At 40.4% G+C, this 23,013-nt stretch overlaps 1 protein-coding gene across 1 annotated transcript in view; it reads right to left on the reverse strand.

Annotated features, from left to right (window-relative positions):
* LOC112963681 (DNA repair protein RAD51 homolog 2-like) overlaps positions 1-23,013 on the reverse strand; it is a 226,479-nt gene that overhangs the window by 114,363 nt on the left and 89,103 nt on the right. Inside the window, exon 4 of the mRNA XM_026060992.1 lies at positions 21,163-21,241. Within this exon, the coding sequence (XP_025916777.1) occupies positions 21,163-21,241 (79 nt within the window). The remainder of the gene's footprint in view (positions 1-21,162; positions 21,242-23,013) is intronic.

Below are 23,013 nucleotides of genomic sequence, written 5' to 3' on the forward strand. Positions count from 1 at the left end.
GAACAAAGGTCTAACTACCTCTATTGGAGTCATCAGTATCTAACATACACTGGGGAGAGGGGAAGTTATCTGTCCGGGCATTAGACAAATAATAGACTTACTGACTGTTAGAATAAAATCAAGAGAACAAAACAAAGTAACTGAAAAGGACAGTAGACCAGTTTGCTTACATCACTACTTGAGGAAGGCCTAGAAGAAAGTTGGACGCCTAACAGTATCCGAAAGCCTTTGGGTTATTTTATTTCAGCCATATCATGCCCTAAGTTTTGGCAAGAATAAATATATGTATGAGCTAGTAAAAAGTCTTCCAGTCCTTCACCCTTATATTCAAATAGTCTTTCTCGTAGCACTGGTACATCAGACAAAACTTGATTTATCCTTTAGAAACAGTCTAATCCACAAAAGATTTGCAGCATCTCTAACCTGTTTTCAGAAGAGTATGTTGCATAGGAAGCAAATGGTGTGCCGAGGAGGAGGCTCAGTGTGGTCAGGAGGAGGAAGGACTATAAGAGAATCCCATGAGAAAACTATGTCTTGCTCAACCCAGCCTCCAACTGAGCTGTTATAAATGTAAGCAATAATTTAAGTCAAGTAAAGTATAAGGGATTAGGTGTGTACTTAAATATTTTCTTGAATTGACATGTAAACCAGGAAAACTATGAAAATGCAAAATTCACTTTGGAATGCTACACCCAGATCAGGTAATACAAGGCTTTCTGGATAATTGTACAATACCTGGATTGTCTGTGTATGTATTTATAGCCTTTCRACACTGTAGAAGTGGGACATCCCACATATGTTGCTGAACATCTCAATAACTCTGGAATGTATAAAAGAAGATGGAAAATAGGACATAGCAAAATTCAGCTGTCCAGAATTACAAAAAATTGGGCAAGAATTAGCAGATATCTTCCAACCTCAGTCTTAAAATCCTATTTCCTCTGATATTAGTCATTCGTAGGAAACATTTAAAAGAGCAATGAACAGTTAATGCTGATTGTTGTGGCTCATTAGCCAGTCAGTGATAGATGTATGTCCTGTATGTACTCATTTAGGGTAACAAATATTTGCACATGGGATTGAAGCACTGAAAAACCATACACCCACAGATATTGTCTCAGTTAGCCCTCCCTTTCAAGGCCTGGTTCACTCCCTCCTCCCTCTCCATCCCTCCATTTGCCTTGTAGCTTTGTTCGGATTATGAGTTATCATCACTATGTACATGAAAACTGGAACCAAAAACAGTCTGTGCCTAACATAATCACTCAAATCATTCTCAGCTAATGATTTACTGCTTGCTTTACTTCCCCACTCACTCTCTGGCTTTTTTAGGGCAAAGTCATAATTTTTTGAATGTTGCTAGAGTACTACACACACCAATGAGGCTTAGAATGCAATAAAAAAGATTTAATAACAAAGGGGATAAATAGAACATTCTAATATTTTCCCATTAGCAAAAAACAGTATGTTTCTACTATGATGGCACAGTGTCCTGTGCCCAGAACAAGCTAAGAACTGCCTTCTGCTAATGCCACATCAGTGGAAGCACTTTTAGCTGGAAATACCACGTCTCTGCTGATCCGATTCTTCAATGAGACTATTCACTGTCTGTTTCTGGGGAGAGAATGAATGAAGGAGTTGGATCAATTTATCTGAGAGTCTTCAGGATACAATCTGATAGATGATGAAAGAACTTTAATACGTAATTGAAATACCCTGTACTGAAATAGGCATGTTAAACCTCCATTGATTACACACACTGAGCTATCTCAGACCTTCAAAACAGGAATTGAGTTGTTTATCAGTGAAAGCCAAACTTCTAAAAAGCTGGCTCCCCACTACAGAGCCTTTGTGTTGGTAAATTAGCTTCAGGAAGAGAATCAAAATGAATTAAAACCACATGGAGATTCACTCCCTTTACCCCCCTTTTACCCTTTCCTTTCTCTACATGTATCCTCTCACCAGGAGACAGAGGCCAGTTCAGTCTAATTTAGTCCAGTGTTTTTGTTTCCCAAAGTCTCAGTCTTGGGCTGAGTCCATTAATAGGCTGCAGCTGATTTTAATCTAGATGAACTCAAGACTTCTCTCTTCTTTGGTTTTAAAAAGATTACAAATTGTGTGTTATATAAATAGAGGGAAAAGGGAAAAAAGAACCAGAATGAGTAAAAAATCTGCTCTCCATTAGCTGACCTGCTGAACAAGCCTGTGATTCAAATAAAGATGAGAAATGAAAGTTGTGGGGGAAAAAGTACCCAACTAAAAGCTCTAGTGATGCTGTCCCCAGACACACTGGTAAGAGGAGATGCAGTAATGTCTAATAGCTACCATTACCATCTTAACAACACAAAAGGGAAGATTTTCCACAAAATAATATAATAATGAGACTACACAAGCGGCGAATCAGATGACTCAAAGACTGTTCTGAGAGTTTGCAGCACCCATTCCCAGTCCAACTTAAAATCAGATTGATAGCAATTGGGATCTTTTAACATCTCGTGTTTCTTTGCTAGCCAAGGTGGAATACATTGGTGGTCTTAGGTTAGTTCCTCATCAATAGTTGGCAGTATAAAAGAATGCCATGGTACCCATGCTGACTGATTCTTTTATGGGGTTTCATCATAGAAAACAAACATCCAAATGGACTCTTTGAAAAGGGATGTTTTACCTAGAGAGAGTAGCCACAGGGCAGTGCTGAGGTACCTTGGTAGAATAGGCTATAAAGTTTGTGTATGTGTCTTGTCCTCTGCAACAACCAGTTCTGGGTATCTCAGGTAAGTGAAAGAAGGAATGAAACCTCATATCAAATGCAATACAAAATTAATTTTCCTTCTGTCCAGAAAACCTAGTCTAGATTAGTCCAACAAGTATCAAACAGAAGAGGTTAACTAGCCTGCAACAGAAGGCAAACAGGAGAAATTATTTTTGGTATAATACAACAGCTCAGAGTCTTTAACACAACAGTCTTCTCACCATGGTGAAGAATGACAGAAGAAAATCACTCCCTTCTAGTGCTGTTTCTCATGACTGCAGTTGTATACGACTGCCAACAAGCCTGTCAGTCCTGCTATACACAAGTACTAATAAGATTACAGTCAAAACACTTTCATATTATTGGTATCAAACCATTCTGTAGAGACATTTTCAATTGTTTCTTTTCCTCCTGTCACACAGAAGGAAGATAAGGAGAGCTGAATGCTGTAATTCTCCTTCATCTCAACAGCTCCAGTTTCTTCTTTCAAATTTCTGAACTACTTAGACTTACTCCTTTTTGCTTCTCAGTACAGTATGTTTTTAATGTATTTCACCCTAAATTAATGTTATGTGCTCTCACCCCCAGACCCCCCAGCACAAGTTTTCTTTAGTAATTTCCTTGGGTACTGATTTTTGAAATACCAGATTTAAACACTTAGAGAATGCTATCACACGATACAGCTAAYGATCTGAAAATTGAGAATGCCAGCTTGAATTCTCCGGCTGCTTTATGTCACTCTGGAACTGTCCATATAGTCTTAGGACACTGGACAGTTCAATTGGCTTTCCATCTGCTGTGTATTACTATACATTTACAAAGCAGCTTGAATCAGCTCCTGTACCCCCTTCTCTCCTGTGTTCCCATGAATATTCCCATGGGGAATTCCCATCCCCATGAATATAAGCATGTGCAAGTACTTACTCTTTTCCCTTTCCATATGCCTTTTCTTGCCCTTTGTCAACATTCCCATAGGTATCCCCATCCCTCCATTTCCCTACACCTTATTCAACTGGATAGACCCCTTTGAACACACTCCTCTGTCATAATTCACCTTTCATTTTCTGTCCTCTATATTTCCCTAAATAAACACATCTTCATTTCCTCCTAATATACCCTACATTCATCTGCTACTAGTTTAACCCTTGCCCTCCTTTTTTTCAGGAGACTGGGTGAAATTAATGATTTTTAAAATAATTACAATACTACAGCTTTGACTTTCATTTTTCATGATGTTCAGCTTAACAGAGCTGAAGCATTAAAAGCTTCCTTTTAGAGGAATCTCATGAAGAACTCACGCATAACTGCTCTATCTAAAAATGGCTACTGTTATGCTGGAGCAAAGCCAAATGTGAAGGGACTATGAACAGCAAGTGCACAGAGTGTAAATACTCAAGGCAACCTGTAATCACAGTCCTGGGGGGAGAACAAAAGGATGGCAGCTATTTTGAAAAAGGAGGTCTCTTTATAGATTTGTCTGTAATACACTTTGATTCTTCAAGTCTGGCTGAAGAATACAAGCAAATAAGTAATTTCAATCCACAAGAGAAAAAAGAGGTTTCTAATAATTTGTGAGCAAGATTTTTAGTGAGCTATACTTACAAACAAAACATCCCAAGAAGCTGGAATCTTCGATTTATTATTACAAATTAAAAATCTCTAAATAATATTTGATAATCCATTTCAGAACTCCCAGAAATGTTATTATCTGTTTGTTAATGCTGTCATTTTGGGAATAACATACATCTGTTTTACAAAAAACAAAGACAGTACACACCTGCATAAAGTAAAAATCTCTGCTTTGACATAGAAAGGAAATACAACAGATGTCGTAAAAGTAATCAATACTAAAACAGTAGATATACAGAGAAAGGCATGGACTCTAATAAGAAGAATTACACAGTCCTATCACCTTCACCTGAATAGAGCCCCTTGTAATAAGTCTGGATGGAAACCAGCAATTTTTCATTCTTTTCAAATGGGGCAAATGTAATTTGGAAGGGGTCTTTATGAAATGACTTGAGGTTTTATTTGCATAACTTTTCTGGAGTTTGACTATGCCTATGACTATATTTGGTTGTACGTGGGTGGCTGTGGGATGGGTGGACAGCTGGATGAAAAACTATGACAAAAGGAATCTTGTCCCATTTCCTGCCTCCACTTCATTCACTAATGAGTACTGCTCTGGGTCATTCTCAGTATTTCTTCATCTGTTGTTGCCTCGTCTGTAAAAGGGGCACCCCAGCAGTGGAGCTGTTGTCAGCTTGTCTTGAGAGTTTATTCGGCTGCCTCTCACCCCTGCAGCTGTGTGGGATTTTAAGTGCCTGGCCGTAAACAACGCCATATTTCGTGTTTCTTTTTGGATGAGTTGAAGGCCAGTCTGGGGCCAGATGTGTTTGCTGGTGTAATCTGTTTCCCATTTCTTGTAATAAATGCATATCTCAACAACTAATAACAAAGTGAAATCAGGATTTATCTGTTGTCTTCTTCAATGTGATTTGTGTTGGAAAGATGATGTTAATAAACATAGGGAAGTCTTCAGCCTTGCCTTTCTTTTTGGAGTACTTTAAATATTCAATGAATGTATCCCTACTAGTAAACAACTAGACTAGTGAGTTTGATGCTACTAGACTCCTCCTGTAGCAAACAGTATCACTCTGGCTAGCCTGTGGAAACAAAGCCATCTTGCTTCTTTAGGAAACACTGGTTTGCAGTAACACTGCTGTATTTATTCTTGTTTCTTTTATCAGGTCAGTTCATTTGAAAAGGTTTCCTCCTGGTTACAGGTTTATTCTTTTTACTAGGATTCTCTTATAAAAGGCTTCTAGATATGTACAGATAGGTTTCAGCAGGATCTCACAGCACAAATTATTCTGTTACCAAGCCTGGTCCCTTTACTAGAATCCCAATTAGAGGAGCCACATGAAGATTGTGTCTCTTTCTCTATATACAGGAGAGTTCCTGCTGAGTTCCAGTAAGCCTCTATCCAAAGAAAAGGAGAAAATCACACCCCCATTCCATTATAGCAAAAAGATACTTATTAATTTGTATTTTAAAATGATGTTGAAATAGCTTTTCCCTTCCAAACAGGTGCAAAGGTGAGGCAGTGGGAAGAGGAGGGAAGTGGCTGCAACTAATAGCCAACATGATACATGCTGTTGCAGTGCAACACACAGCTTAGCACCTCACGGCTCTCCCTCTCCTTCCTTCCAATCAGACCACAGTCACCTCTGCCCCAACTCCACATATCTATTATATTATGACCCTCTCTCAGTTAAAACCTCTGTTGAAGTCTGTCAGAGATACTCCACCAATGAAAAGGAAATAAAATAACCTCTCATTAGGCACGGCTTTGATACTAAACCTCTGGCAGCTGCTACATGGGCTTTTACCTCTGCTAAAAGTTGAAATAATTAATTACACACACACATATATATTTATATGTAGTAGGTACATAAAAGTAATAAACATAGTTTCTATGAAGAAAGTCATAGAGTTGTTATTTCCCCAAGAAGCTTTTCAGAGAAATGCCCGAAAGTTTCATCCCAAAGGAGGTTTTGCGTAGCCTCCCTGGGAGGGAGAAGGAAGTCCTTTCACAATGCAAGGCCAGTCTACTTGCAGATGTATCAAAACAGCACCTACTTTTATTCCAGAGAACTGTTTCCCAAGAGTATTCAGTTTATCTGTTGCCTTTGGTTACACTAATGAATGTTCCACTCACTCAGCATTGCTAGTTCTGTTGAGCAAACAGAGCTATGAAAGAACTAAGTATACTCTATTACTTCTGCACCTCTTCAGTTTTATTCTAATACCCAAGTACAAAACACCGTAACTGCACATGTAAAACTCCATGAATGGCATAAAGACATCAGCTTTAGTGGGCAGGGAAGGCCCCATTTACTCCATCAAAACCACTCCTGATGATATGCGAAAATGAAAGAAGCCCTTTTAGCATTTAGGAAACAAAGAATATTTCTAGGGTTAGCAATTATAAATAACAAAACAAAACCAGAACTTTTTTACTTTTAAACTGAGCATTCTTGCTGTGCCTTGACTGAGATGTGCTAAACGTAGAATCCCACAAAATAATCTTGGATTTTCTCTTCAAAGAACCACCACACTTTAGGATGCCAGTAATGTAAAAAATATCTGAGCCTGGGCAGAATCTTTACCCCACTGCTCCATTTGGGTTTTCAGCATTTTACCTAGCTTTCACGTCTACTATGTGAAATAAAGACCAATTTGCTTCCAGAAGGCTACTTTGGTGGGTGGTCTGTTCACTCTGTTTTTTTAATTTTGTTTTCCAGAACATTCAGAGTTTTCTTTCCATATTCTGTGCTGAACTTTGTGGTTTTATAGACCCGCAATACCACTAATATAATATGAGTTACACATTTTATTTCTCCCTGTATCCAGCATGGTTTTGCACACACATTGATCGCCTCCAGAACAATATGAGCCATACAAGAAGCATACTGAATTTAAGCCTGGCTCTATTTCTCCTTCTTTCATCAGTTTTGYATTTAATTGATAATACTCTGACCCCTTGAAAAATATTCCTTACACTTGACCCTCTTAGTAGTTTCATAGGATTCTCCCCATCATATTTCTATTCTTATCAAAGGCTTCCACTTTGCCAGACCAGTATGTCCTCAGAACTTAATATATTTGTTTGAACATCAACATTTACATTAAATGAAACAAGACAGTACTTTTTCTAATTAAGATTTTTACTGTGTCTGCTCTTCATCTGACTATAGTCATGTGGGTAGACCCATGAAGCAATTGTATTATGAAAGTTTGCAAGCAGTCTTCTGAAACTCCTGAAAGTATCTTATGGGCTGGAGTGAGCAAATCCCTAAGCTGAATTAACCAGTAGAATAGAGTTGTGATCACAACAAGTTTCTGGAATTACGGAAATACGTATGAAAGTGAATTTTTGTACATCATACACATCAGGGTAACCTGTGAATTAACAAGGAGTCAATCCATGGGTGGACTTTGACTCTGAAGACAAAGAAGATAAATATTTGTGGGCTTCTTTCATTTTGTGTCCAGAAATTTCAAAGCATCACATACAGGAAGTGAACCCTTTATTTGCTGTCAGAATAAGCACCCATTTGTTTCAAACACCCCAGCAACAGAGTCTTGCATCTAATGGGGTGTATATGTGTTTCTCCAAGGTCCCGTGATACTTCTACAGAGACTCTACATGAACTAGACAAAGCCAGAGTAAGACTAATGAACAGGCAGGCTAAGCAAACTTTTATGATTGCAAGGAATATCTTGAAATCATAATCTGAGTTTAGCTGATGACACAATCATTGTCTGAGTCATCTGCAAATTCGAAACAATGGCTCTGAGCATGGTAAACTTCCTCATTAATTTGACAGTGTGTCAGCCTCATGACTTGAAGGAGGGGGAGTGGGAGGGCAAGGATTCTGCCACCTCAGCAGACAGCTCTATGGGTGGAGCAGGACAGCATGAGAGGAGACAAGTATAGTAAGCCTGGCTCACAGTCTCCAGCAGACACAGTCCTGATGCCCAAGCAACATTACTGAACTTTACATTCAGGACACCCAGTGCCTGCCACTCTCAATAAGGGAATGGCATCCCTTACTGTTTCTGATGGTGAGCCACAATGCAGAGGAGGAGATAGAACAGCAGAGAAGCAGCAAAGCAGAGGAACTGGAGTTTAAAACAGGGGTTTTAAAACCTCAGACTCACATGACCTAAGTAAAACACTAACACTGACATACCTGAATTGGGGCTTTCATGCAAGGGAAGACTATTCTTTAGATAAATAGGGTGCCTGCCCTTAACCTGCTGAACTATCAATTTTTCCTGTCTAACACTGCAGAAAGGTTATGCTGCAGTGCCCTGTGCTTCCTCACATTTAAAGTTAGGGTAGCCAAGGGCAACAAAGACTCCTTCCTCTCCAGCCTGATAGCAGAGTTCTTCCTTCCTTTTGTTCACATGAAGAGCAAACACTGAGTTGAACAATAACAGTGGATGCTTCATTATGATGCTCTCCSGGGCACACAGCCCTGGTTAGTATTATCTTACCACTTGTTTTGTGTTTTGAAGGAAATTGTGAATAGCCCTTTCAATTGCTGGTGTTTCAAGATCAACACTACCTCTGCTTCCTGTATTTTAAAGTCTCCTTATTTTACCAACAATATGTGGTACTATGAAAAAAATGACACAGAACCAATGGACTGAGAAAACTGCCAGTCTAAGGTGCAAGCAATAACAAAAGACAGTTCAAACTACCTTTCTCTGAACTAGTTCAGCTACTGATTCTGAGCATTCGGGGGAAAAGAAACAAAAAGCCTCAAAGAAACCCCCCAAACCCTTAATCCTTAGCAAGTATTCAAGGACGTGTACACGAAGGCTACAGTTTAGCCTTAGGATGTATTTTATTTGGAGATATTCGGAAATCTGATCACACATCCTGGAATCAACATTAGCAGTAAACTCCTTCCTATCACATTTCCTGCTTTATGGACACCAAAAGCCTTCAGGTCATTCAGTAGAATCCGTATCCTCAGATTCATAACAGACAGGTGGCAAATCTGTTTAGCACAGACTTAGCATTTCTTCATTCTTGCAGAATTTTACTCTTCTTGGACAAATAATTTTTTTGAACAAGATACTAAGTTATCACTCACTTTTCACACTATGGGAAGGAGAGGTGAACAAATTTAATGATGATTTTGCAGACCTCCTAGGACCATCAATGCAGGCATAGTCAAGAAGATTTCAGCACCAGCTCCTGAAGTGCTCAGATTGATTTCTCACTAATTTACCCTCCTTCAGGCAAAGGGAAAAGAAAGAGTCCTGGCTGGTCATTCACTATCCACTTCTCTTGCCTAATCCAGAGGGAGGGAAGAGAGTCCCAGTCAATCACCCACTAGCTGGTTCCCAGCCTTCTGGCCTCCTGTCTGCTACAGTATCCATCACTGCTTACAGAAAGCTCTCCTTTGAACACAGGAACATCTGGAATTTTCATCCAGTCCTCAATATCTCAGCTATTATACGTATTTTATAATTACATTTGTTAGTGAAATGTCTACCATTCCCTCCTAGATACTTCCCAAGCTGTTGTTGAAGTGTACATTTACTTACATTAGGGATCAATTGCAGTTTCTGTAATAACATGCTGTAGATATCTGAAGAGTGAAAGTGTTTAATTTTCTGCATCCAGACAGATATTATCATCATTTACTCACAGACAGGTAAACTGAGGCATACAGTAATTAACCAATTTATATAGATCACAGAGGAAATCACTGTTTGAACTGTGTACAAAAAATAGGTTTCTCAGGTTTCTTCTTGCTTTTAGCTCAGTCCGCAAGACTAGTCCAAAACACCACCCCCAGGCAAAGGCATTTCCAGGTGCAGCTGACATACAATGACCACGACAATCAGGGCAATGCTAATAACTGTTTCCTTTCCTTTTCCTTATATTGTCTTAATTCAGATCTAGTTTAGACTTACCAAGGTTTGCTAGCTTTATTGTGTCAGTTCAGAGTGTCAATAAAAGCATACCCCAAGTAAGGAAAACTTTACGGAAAATAGGCCTAGGCAGAAACAGTTATTCCAGTGGTGACTGGGAATGGGAGCAAAGGTAGGTACATAGCTCCATCCTCAGTCAAGTCTATTTTTCTGCAAAGATTTGTCAGCAAAAGACAGAATCTTGAACCAAATATGAGGTAAGCTGGCCTCAATTAGTGCCACACTCTCGGTTGCAGCCCTCATGTAGGTAAGCTCATTTACTCCTTCTGCCAGAAAGGGATTGGAGGATGCAGATTCAGCTTGTATACTGAAGTCTCCTGTGTGCTTGGGTGATACAGCAATAAGTGGTGCCTTTGCTGAGCCCACACAGCTGTGACCAGCTGGAGGGCTGCCTTTTCCCCTCATGTTCAGACTTGGTGGATTCATTTTACACAGGAGAAATCTGGACTTGCTCTGACTTCTGGACACTGCTTAGGAACCTTTCCTTCCAGCATGCAACAAATTCTTCAAAATGAAAATCAAACAGTGCCACAGGTGGCCGCTAGTACTCCCCACTGCTATGGTAGATGGGAGGCTACAGGGCAGTTTTGCGATGGCTTATCTACTCAGTACAGTCCAAAGCATGATCTAGAGAAAAGGGGGAAGCAAACCTGTTTCACAAGGAGAAGAAAGTATTCTGGATGATTAAAAAGTAGCTCTGATAAATTCCAGTAGAATCCTACCCAGCATTACTCAACTGGAAGGACTGCAGTCATGGAAGAAGGCCGCAAAGATGTGGGGAAGAGGCACTCAGAGACTAAGAAGATAGAGCTCCAGGTGTACAAAACATGAGGCTATGCCTCCATATCAAATATGAAGAAGGCTGGGGATCACATTACAGAACTATCAGAGTTATGCTTTAACTATCCTAATTTATTTTTTCTGGATTTTGCTATCACATTAGAATACATTGGCTTGGTTTTCAAAGGTAACAAGCACCTACAGCTCCCACTGACTTCAGTGACAGCTGCAGCTCTCAAAGTCAAGTTAAGATAGTTTGCATATTGAGAAGAACTGAAGCAAAATAAAAGGCCTATTGTTTGAATACGAACAGTTTAAACACTGCTGATGGGTGGTATATGAGTCCCTTCCCCTTTCAAATGAATTTAATTTTATGTTTTGTTTGGTTTTCCTGTTGATGCATCCTGCACCCTCCAGTGCTAAGCCAGTGGGATCCCACATACTTTTCCTGGCATGTGGAGTTTAAAATAAGAGACCTCAGCAATTGGATATCCTCAGCATTTCCAGCTATTGAGCACAATCATGAGTACCATGATCCAATTGCAGAGCAGAAAAGAAAAGATATATAGGAATATTCTCTCTTTGCTGGTACTGGGCAGACAAAAGAAAACTAAACAAACAGGATGTTCTACTCTTCTGTGAACTTCAGCAAATGACCAAGGCAGACAGGATACGATCTACAAATAAATAGCTACAATATATGTGCATGGCTGACTGATAGCTTGTTCTGGGTAATTCGCTCACAGCACAAGTATGGAATGAAAAAAGTAAAAGTGAGGATATTTCTCATTGAAAATTAACTTGGTTGTAGTGCAAGGCTCTACTTTGACATGCCTCAAGACTGAACTCCTTCATCAAATATGCACAGCCTGTAGGAGGAATGTGATGTTTTCTATACACTACTGAGCAGAAGAGTCTCTTCCTTAACACACTTGGAATCTCTTCAGGAGTGAGATACTTGGTGTTCAGGACTTAGGAAACCAGCCTGCTTATTCTAGGCTTCCCCCTTCAGTTGTGCACATCATGGCTGAGGTTTTAACAATGTCACATAGCACTCTGAAACATCATTCTTCTACTGCAGGCTGCTCAATAGCACTCTAACTTGAATAGTCCAACAATTTCTAGAAACGTCACCTCGTCACATCTTTGCTGCTGCTTTTGGGGAGGGCACCTTCATATAGTCTTGGATTATTTGGGAGACTGTTTCTGCAATCGAAAAGCTAGGAAGTTTAAACAAAAACTCAGATTCCATGGAAAACAGATAAAGGAATAAAATCTTTTCAGCAATAACATCTCTTGGCAAACACTTAGTTCTTCTAGCATCATCTGCCTGTGCTCCCTCTTCACCCATGCAGTCACGTGTGCACTGCCTTGCCTAAGCTGAGTCTTAGGGCAGGCCCTCACGGTTATTCAGATGGCAAACCAAAGGCTGGCATGCTGTTAGAGCATTCAACATGCTCTAACAAAATGCTGATTAAATCTGTTGCCTCTTTCATCTCTACAACCCTTGGTTAACTTGATCCTGTCCTGAAATTTAATCTCTCAAATTTTTCAGGCATCTTCACTGGACTGAATCATAAAGTGCCAGATTCTGATTTCACTGCAACAGAAACAACATAGAGAAACATCATAACAATCATTAGCACTATATAACCTAGATTACATTCAGACCTACTGTAAACTGAATTAATCGCTCAAATTCTGTAAGTAAATAGTGGTTTATAGCTTGTTACAGTAGTTTCTTGCAAATATTTGTTATTCATGTCCAGTCTATTTTAATAGGATGTTTGTGTCCTGCGGCATATTTCTGTTTTTTGACTTAGATACATAGAATGCTTAGAAACAGGGCCCTATGGCACATACTTAATTAAGATATGGAAATCTGCCTTTCACCAATAACAACATATAGATGGATATTTAGGATATTTCAGCTGGTATATTATCTTTTATACATATCCTACATGAACACTCAAAGGTAGTGGAAAGGGGGCATGAACATACATTTGACAAATATTTGTTTAAAAGTTCAAATGAATATTACAGAAGGTACTTTGCAATAAGAACCCAACATTATGCCTTTTAGGGGATGACTGTAAATGAAAAAAATCTTTTGAAGCACAAAGCTGTATGTTAGGAGGGTTTATCACATGTGTGTCTGTCTCCATTAAAGTGCTACATATTCCTGTTCCAATTTATCAAGAGAGATGTAAACCTACATGATAAAATCATTTGAATTTGTGGTTAGCCCAGTTTTAAAGATAGGGCAAGTCCACACTTCAGATGCAGAGACACTTGAGGTAGGTCTAGGTGTGTTAATCTGGGAAACACAGAGGAAGTTTCAAAGAAAAACAGCACTTGTGCTGTGGAGGGCAGTGGGAGCCCTGTTTGCAAAGTGCTATCCCTGCACTAGTAAGCCCTCCTCAGGCAAACTTTTCTAGTGTAGATGAAGTGCTATGCAAATGTGGCTGCGCTGCTTCCAGGCCTAATGTGGCATATCCATGCAGCAGTGCACTCTGGAAGCCTACAGCTCTAGACTGCAGCTAGCTCTTGGATCTCTGCACCACTCTCCCCTGCTTAGTAAAGAGAACAATAAAGCTTCCAGCATTTTTCTTTGCCAACTAGGCTGTACTCTCAGAGGTTTTGCAACATTTTAACATACAGAATATATAAAGTCCTATAGCTAACAACATTTTGCACATATTACAAAGATGAAGTCATTTGGGCCACCGTCCTTTATTGCTAACAATCATTTTTCAAGATAAAATGACAGCAGCGATGGCTTCACCGAACATGCCAGTGGCAATACAAAATGCCAGAATGGACATAACCTTTGAGAAGAGCAAAAGAAATCCAGTTGTGCCTATGAGAGAAAGGACTAAATCACAGTGAGTCTTAACTGCTTCTTAGTTTCATGAGCTGCACACAAAAGCATATGGCTTTATTCTGCCTGGAAAACATTGTTTTCAGATAGACAGTTTCTTGGCTTCCTGCTCATGAGCGTGTTCACTTAAGAACATTAAGTTCATTTTACATACATTTGATCTTATTCTACAAATCCATAGTTTGAAAGATGTAACATCTTTACATTAAAAACAGGCAATCACTAGTGGAGTCTTGTTCGACTTCTATGACAAAATTCAATTCCCAGAAAAATATACTGCCACATATCACAGATACTACCTCTAATCAACACACAACTTCATTCCTTATATTAAAAGCCTTTTGGAAAAARACCATTTGCTTTAGCACTGTTCTGGAAACACAGGGGAGCAGCCCACTGATCAGGAACTCATTACTGAGAGACTAGTAAGGAAAAGTTTTCTCTTAAGTGAGACCATTTTATCCCTAGAAGCCTGCAGTATATGTCAATCTTGAATGGAAGAGACATCTTTGCAAATACAGACCCATACTCTTCAGTTTATTGTTTAATCAACACTGGATTAAAAAAATAGATTTGATTCACACTTGTGTAAATGAGAACAGATTTGGCACACTGCTTGCACTAATATTTTTCATATATTACCTTTAGTAAAACTTAAGAAAAATTAAATGCTGGCACTTTAGTTGCAACTGAGCAAGTCATTTAGGGACCTGCTTGGCTTTCAGCACAAGAAGCAGTATCATCTCTTCTGCGTCTCCACATACATGTTCACAATTAAGCAGTGCTTCAATACTTTGCTAAACTGGACTTATCTAGTATAATATCCTTCCACAAGTTATGCTCACAGCAAAGTTTGAAAGCAGAAACTTAACGAATCTGTTGCCTATCTATTTTGCCCCTAGCAAGATTATGTTTGCACAGGGAAACATTTAATTTTATTGAAATGACAGTGTTTATTTTGTTTCTATTGGATGTAAACCCAAGATGCCACTAGTCTTTCTTCAGAATAAAAACACTTTTCCTCCACCTCTCTTCATCATTACCATTTTTAGTCAGTTTTACATCTGTGCTTCATTCCTCTGGATTCCTTCACTTGTCAGACATGGCAAGGCCTCTCTAGAGTAGCCTAGCTCCAGTATAGCTACGCAGCCAGAGAGCTATTCCAGCAAAGCCACCTAGTGGAGATGCATCCAAGCAAATGTCCTTCTTTTGTCAGTTTTAGTCAAACCATTCTGAAAATAGCATGAGCTAGCTGAGCAAAAAGACATTTTTGTTAGTGTAAGCTACATTTATATGGGTGATTTTGCTGACATAGTGATGTTGGGAGTCTTCTGTTTCTCACGTTCCTTTCTGCCAGGGAGCCTACGAACTGATAATGTTCTTTTGCTCTTATTATTGCAAATCTGTTACAAATAGCATCAGCCTTTCAGTGCCCTGTGGGGATTACAGCAAAAACTGTTCCATCCCACAGAGATCTTCACAATGATCAGTCCATCTTTATCCCTCAAATAGGGCTGGAAATCACCAGTGGCACTGCAAATCTGTTACCATCTCAATAGCAATACATAACTTTATTCCCAATAATCTGTCTTCCATCCATTCACGCATCAAGTACAACCCTGCTTCATTTTACAGATTATATCCATGTTGCTCCAGACAAAGGTCACTTTATAGTTACAGYTCTTCAATTGAATAAAAGCTTTTGATGCAATAAATCATTGTCTCTCACTGTTCAAACTCACACAAAACAATACAAATAATGATGCCCTTTCTTTCAGTAGTCCCTTTCTACCTCACTACTCATTACCAAAGCATTTCTTTACAAAATAAAATGAGGCACTTTTCACTTGCTTCAGCCATATAAATTAGTTATAGCGCTTTGGAGACTGTTTGCCACTCTGCACTACAAACTCAGATCCTATCTTATTTTGAGACCAAAATTAGCCTCTTCCTGCTCTTTCATTAGAGACAAATCAGACATAACGTAACAAGGTTTTCCTGGCTCTAGCTGTTCCTACAACTCTTCCCTCTTAGTACTGCAACGCTTAAAACCTAAAATTCACTCTTCTGAGTGCCACATATCTCTTGTTTCTACTTTATCAAAGTCACCTGCTTCAGTAAGACATCATGATGACACACACAACTCTTCTATAGCAGTACCAGCAAGATGAGCATGGTTGTGCACAGGCACACACATGTAGTGGAAAAGAGGGCAGAAAGAAGGGTGGATTAATCAAATTAACTAATCATCCAGTCCTCCTGGCACAAAAAATCAAAAACTTCTCTTTAACAATAGAGTGTATACTGTCCTTTCCTCAGGCAATGAGGGGAGCCAGTCAGCATGAGACACAGAAGTTTTGAACTTAAATTTGCCAATAATTATAACTTGCTTTAAAATGGAAGAATAAAACATAGTAAGATAAATCTTGATGTCAAGTACACTCATGCAAAACTGCAGCAATTTAAGGACTCCTTTATTTAGCACTGAAGGTCATAAGAAGAACTGAAGCCAAAAGCTGAAGGCAGACAAATTCTAATCTGAAATACAGAGCAAATATTTAACAGCCAGATAGTTGAACAGTGAAACAAAGTGTCAAGGCAAACCAGGAATTCGCATTTCTTGATGTCTTCAAATAAAAGTGAATGCCTTTCTAGAAGAAATGCTTCAGTGTAACACAAGCTATTGGTGGGGGGTATCGGAAGGAAATGACTATTGATATACAGGAGGCCAGTTTAGATGACCTGCTGATTTCTCCCATCTTTAAACCCTATGAAACTCAAAATAAGTGATTACTCAAAGGCAAGCCCTACCTCACTAATATTATTTGTTTTACATTTTCAGTACTTCTGAGTTATTTCAGTGAATAGCAACGTTAATCACTTGGTAAAAGCACTCAAAGAAACGTCCCAGTGGGCCCTCCCAGTTGGCAAGCAGCCACCATGTTTCCTGCCTTCTTTTGAAGTACCATCCTCTTGGTAACGGGGGTATTTACTTGGAAGAGACAGAAAGACACTTACTTGCATGGACAGCTGAGCTGCCAGTTACTAACAGGTAGGCTCTGTTACCAGCTTGCATTTATGCCACAGAATACTGTTTCTTCTGAAAGTTAGACTCAGAAGATTGCCCACAGAATACAACATAAAATTGATGGCATCTTATTCAACCTATCTTTCTTTTGGCATAAGTGCATGTGCATGGCTGTGTCACATCTTCTTGTTTAGCTGACCTAACCCAGTACGTGCTATATTCAGTGTCACTGAAACGACGAATAGGCAAGAACAGCCCAGAATCTGTTCTGACCGCTATACCACTAACAGGATTACCAGCTAATCATTAACAGCAGTCATTATTGCTAATGGAGGAGTGTGAATCAGAAGGAAACCAACTGGGTTTTCCAGTCCCAAATGGAATCTATGTCACTGTCAATGAGAAAAAATAATCTTGTGACTTACACCCTTAATCAAATAGACCTAGAGCTTTTTTTGTTATTATTCTTCTTTCTAAAGGAAACACTTCGTTCACTTTAACTACTATATTGAATTTTGGAAGCAACAGCAAGTCCTTAAACAGAATACACATACAGACAGTAAAACTTCTAATATTTTGAGATGTTCAGATCCAGGCTTCTGCCTCTCTATCTAAGAAAAGTAGGTTTACAAAATAGAGATCTCCTTTCAGATTGGATTTTGTAATCACAATTCAGGTTCATCACAGTCACACTGTACAGCATGGCAGTATATTACATGATATTGTACTGCAATGTAAAAGCAACTGAGGTTTTCCTGGGTCCATGCTCTTCCCTGTCCACAGCACACACCATACTGAAGCAATGGAAAGAGGAGACAAGAAGGCTGACTTTCCTTGCTAAACCGCTGACTGGCCACTCTTGTTTTCTAATCATCAGGTTTCATTTCTCTAGACTGAAAGCAGGAATAAAAGAATGAGTGAATAATTGCATTCTTTTCATCCCTGAACACTTCAAGTTTACAAAAGCAGAGAGATTTGTCTCTGTGGCACCCTTGGACAGCCTAGAGCTCTCCTCTGACAATGTAAGAGAAGCAGTTCTTGCTTCACCAGGGTCCCCTCTGAACACTTCTGTGCTTGCACTGGGGCCATGAGATGCAAAGATACCAGGGAAACAGAGCAGCGATTTACTTTGACAAAGAGAATTTTGATACACTCCTCCAAATGGGGCAGCATTACCATCTTAATAGCCTTTTACYCTCAGCCCTCTTTTCCTGAGGACGCTGGAGATTTTTGCGAATGGAGAACAGTTCCGCTTCCCATTTTAACTGCAACAATAGCAGAAGGGCTCCTTAAACTGCATCAAATAGCAGCCTGTGAAATCCCTAACTAGCCGCACTGCCTCTCCTGCCGTTTTATTATCCTCTAGCCCACGGAACAAAAGAGGGGGGGGAGCTCCTCCTCATTTTTAGCCTATTCCTAATCCCTCAGAGGTGGCAATGGAAATTGCTTGTGGAACTGTTAAATCACACTTTCACTTTGTCTTTCATTCCCTATTCACCCTTGCTAATCAAGGAGTTTCCAGGCACATTTTCCGATATCAATTTGTTTATGGCCTGTTGGTTAATGGTCCCAGGCTGGGACCCCCTGAGTAAGAAGAAAGAACCCTGGGCACTTCAGACAGCTGCTGCTTCTCACCAGTTCCCACACCCATCCACTTGTTCTCATCAGACGCCCTGAATGTGCTCACCTCCTGACACCAACTGAACGAAACAACAAAGACTGAATGGGAAAGCTGCCTTTGCACTCAGACTATGGGACAGATTCCACTTGTTAGCACTATAAAGATACCCTCAAACAGTGACACAGGGACACTCCCCCACCAGCTAAACCATGGCCAGTTACCTTAGTGACACAGGACCTCACATCCTGCTTCCCTTTGGAAGGAAGTACCAGCTTCGACTCTCATAAAAAGTCTAGCCTCTCTTGCAGGAGGCAGCCTGGGGCCACTTTCTGTTAAATATCTGTTTCTTGAAGAGGCAACTCCTGTCAGCATCTTATCTGAAATAGCCATTTCCAGGTGATTTGCTCACTTATAGAAACAATAATCATTGGAATGTTGGATATGAAAACAGAATATTTGTTTTATACAGCTTAGCAGTGCTCTCGCTTATCTAAGCACTTACAAGTCTCTGTAAAGATTCTAGCAGCAGGGCCTTAACGTTGAACCATGACTTTGCCAATACCAGCAGACTCACAAAGCAGAATTCAGAAGAACCAACGTGTAAAGACACTGAAATGCTAACACTGCTGTCTGACTTGTGACTAGAAGGTTACCTGCAATATGAAGTAGCCTGGGCACACTACTGAGGAAACATACCCTTGCTTCCTACCCATGTTGAATAAGAATAGCTAAAAAGCAAACAAATATTAGAAAATAATGGTGTAGTCAAAAATAAAGAAAAGGTTCACACAAAGAGGAGTTTCAAACTGCTTTTTAAATGTACAAAGAATGCCTGATGGTGAGCAACAGTGCTTACTTAAATAAATTTGAACTGATACCTCACCCGATTTTAGAAAAATATTGAATGATGATTTAAACTTGCACACCAGAAATGTATGGATACAGGGAAAAGAGCAATACTCCTACTGTCATACCTAACATAATGCTATCAAATAGCCTTCTATCAGAGGGTCCTACTCCATCATCATTATACTTTACCAGGCCAATTTGTTCTTCAAAGGTAGGGTTCAGTCCTTAGAAAGCTATACTCTTGGCTCACACAAAGTGAAACAAAGATACTCACCAATGCCTTTCTGAAAGGGGAATCTCCCCTTCCCAAAGCCTCACTACATTAGTGCCTGGGGTCAGAGCAGGAAATCGGTCTACTTTGTTTATAACAGCCAGAAACAGCTCTGCAACTCGGAATATACTTGAGATAGAAAAGTAGCTTGTCTTTTGCCGTATGCTAGACTCAAATAATGCAAAATCTAGAGCAAATCCTGCAAGCCATCTCAGTTTAAACTAATAAAAATTGTTTCTAGCTTTTATAGCCTGTTTAATATTACTGGTATCAAATGAAGCAGATTGAACTCCCAGAATGCCATGTAAGCATACCCTGGGTAAAGTTTCCAAAGGCTTAGAAAACACCCAGTGGACCCCCAAATCATCATCATACAGACATATCAAACGGAAGCAAAAATGCACACCAAAATGTTTTTGTTCCCTTTCTTTTGTTTTCCTACATTATATATCACCACTGATCAAACCATACCTAGTCATTAATAAATGTAAATGTGTCATTGGTCTGCTACAGCATGTCCATAGGTTAGAAATGGGCAGTCAGATGGGAGAGAACTGTTTATGTACCTTAAAATTTTTATAGTGCTTTATAGGACCAGTGATTCTCAATCACTGGAATGTGAGAAACAGAGACGTTAACTTTTTTGTAACGCCAGGGCTGCATAGCAGAGTGTGTCCTCTGAACAGCAAGTGGCAGGCACTGATTGGTCCTATTTAGTCTGCTAAACTGAGGCAGCAGTCAGGAGCCAGGCTATATATTAATAGAGGTCAACTCAGCAAAATTAATCTATGGATGTCTGTCAAAAAGTAAGCACGCTAGAGGAAGACATTTTGGGATAGATGGGGAAAAAAGGGAAGATCTGCACTTCCCTCTTGCTGTGGGTTGAAAGAACGTATTTTAGGGGATGGCCACAAGAAGCCCCAGTTCCCCGCCTTTATGGTAGTAGTATCCAGCTTTCCAGTACGCTACCCCATATCCTAGAGAATCTCAGGATTATTTAGAACCAGGTGRCATTCACATTAGAGTGATCAGAAAAATAGAGGACAGATATTAATTTCCTGTATTTTTATTGATGTCAAGCTATTGGCTAAAGAGGAACCATTTATTAGCACGTTTTTAATGGTATTTTTAAGACAGGCATGTTTCTCCTGGAGAAATCTATCCCATAGGAGCAATGTTACCAGAATCATTCTATTTTACCTTGAACACAAACAGGGAGATTTGATTAATAACTTCAGGGCTCATTCTTAGATCCATGGGAATATGCAACAATGTAATTCAGTATAATTCAGGACAACACAGTGAAAGCAGCAGAAAGCTGGCCTCGTCAACCAGATTGTTTAAATGTGTGGGTTTTTTAATTAGGTATAAACAGCACCATTTTCAACAATAGTCATTGTTATCTGCCTCCAGCCTGCTTAAAATACTAATTGTAAAGGCAAAATAATCAATGCTCTAGTCTCACCTTGAAGAACAAAGCCCGATTTCTCAACAGTGTAGAAGAAAGCGGAGAATGGAGCAACAGGGGATTTAGCAACCAGGATCTGTAAAGCAAACAAACAATATGTAAGCACACATACCTATAATATACTGATCACAGCTCAGATCTGTGAAATAATTTCAGTGGATTTGACTTCCAGAAGTAGTAAAGCATACCACAGAGGAATAACATGGTAGTTACTGATCTAGCCCTTTCACTTCTGAGCAGTGGAGATCTTCTCACAAGCATGTACAGATCATGTTGCAATTTTAAAAGGATTCACAGGTGCTAAAAAATGTACCAACATGAAAACTGTATGCTTTGCCTGTCTTATTGGCATTCTGTTAAGCCTAATCACTCCTGCTGGTTCACAGAATCACAGAATGGTTGAGGTTGGAAAGGACCTCTGGAGATCATCTAGTCCAATCCCCCTCCTCAAGCAGGGTCACCTAGAGCATGCTGCACAGGATTGTGTCCAGATGGCTTTTGAATATCTCCAAGGATGGAGACTCCACAATCTCTCTGGGCAACCTGTTCCACTGCTCTGTCACCCTCACAATAGAAAAGCATCTTCTTATGTTAGATAGAATTTCCTGTGTTTCAGTTTGTGCCCGTTGCCTCTCGTCCTGTCACCAGGTACAGCTGAGAAGAGCCTGGCTCTGTCCTCTTGACACCCTCCCTTCAGGTATTTTTACACATTGATAAAATCCCCTGAGCCTTCTCTCCCCCAGGCTAAACAGTCCCAGCTCTCTCAGCCTCTTCTCCTATGTATGAGAGATGTGCCCGTCCCTTCTTCATCTTTGTGGCCCTTCCCTGGACTCACTCCAGCATGTTCATGTCTTTCTTGTACTGGGGAGCCCAGAACTGGACGCAGTACTCCAGATGGGGCCTCACCAGGGCTGAGTAGAGGGGCAGGATCACCTCCCTCCACCTGCTGGCAACACTCTTCCTGATGCAGCCCAGGATACCATTGGCCTTCTTGGCCACAAGGGCACATTGCTGCCTCATGCTTAACTTGGTGTCCACCAGCACTCCCAGGTCCTTCTCGGCAGAGCTGCTTTCCAGCAGGTCAACCCCCAACCTGTACTGGTGCATGGGGTTATTCCTCCCCAGGTGCAGGACCCTGCACTTGCCTTTGTTGAACTTCATGAGGTTCCTCTCCGCCCACCTCTCCAGCCTGTCCAGGTCTCTCTGAATGGCAGCACAGCCCTCCGGTGTATCCGCCACTCCTCCCAGTTTTGTATCGTCAGCAAACTTGCTGAGGGTGCACTCTGTCCCTTCATCCAGGTCACTGATGAAGAAGTTGAACAAGACTGGACCCAGGACTGACCCCTGGGGGACACCGCTAGCTACAGGCCTCCAACTAGACTCTGCGCTGCTGATCACAACCCTCTGAGCTCTGCCATTCAGCCAGTTCTCAATCCACCTCACTGTCCACTCATCTAACCCACACTTCCTGAGCTTCCCTATGAGGATGCTATGGGAGACAGTGTCAAAAGCCTTGCTGAAGTCTAGGTAGACAACATCCACTGCTCTCCCCTCATCTACCCAGCCAGTCATTCCATCATAGAAGGCTATCAGGTTGGTTAGGCATGATTTCCCCTTGGTGAATCCATGCTGACTACTCCTGATCACCTTCTTGTCCTCCACATGCTTGGAGATGGCCTCCAGGATGAGCTGCTCCATCACCTTTCCAGGGATGCAGGTGAGGCTGACTGGCCTGGTAGTTCCCTGGGTCCTCCTTCCTGCCCTTTTTGAAGACTGGAGTGACATTAGCTTTCCTGTTCTCCATGTCCTTTCAAAGATGATTGAGAACAGCCTAGCAATGACATCCGC

Source organism: Apteryx rowi, unplaced genomic scaffold, assembly GCF_003343035.1.
Source record: "Apteryx rowi isolate R43461 unplaced genomic scaffold, aptRow1 scaffold_173, whole genome shotgun sequence".
Lineage (NCBI taxonomy): Eukaryota > Metazoa > Chordata > Aves > Apterygiformes > Apterygidae > Apteryx > Apteryx rowi.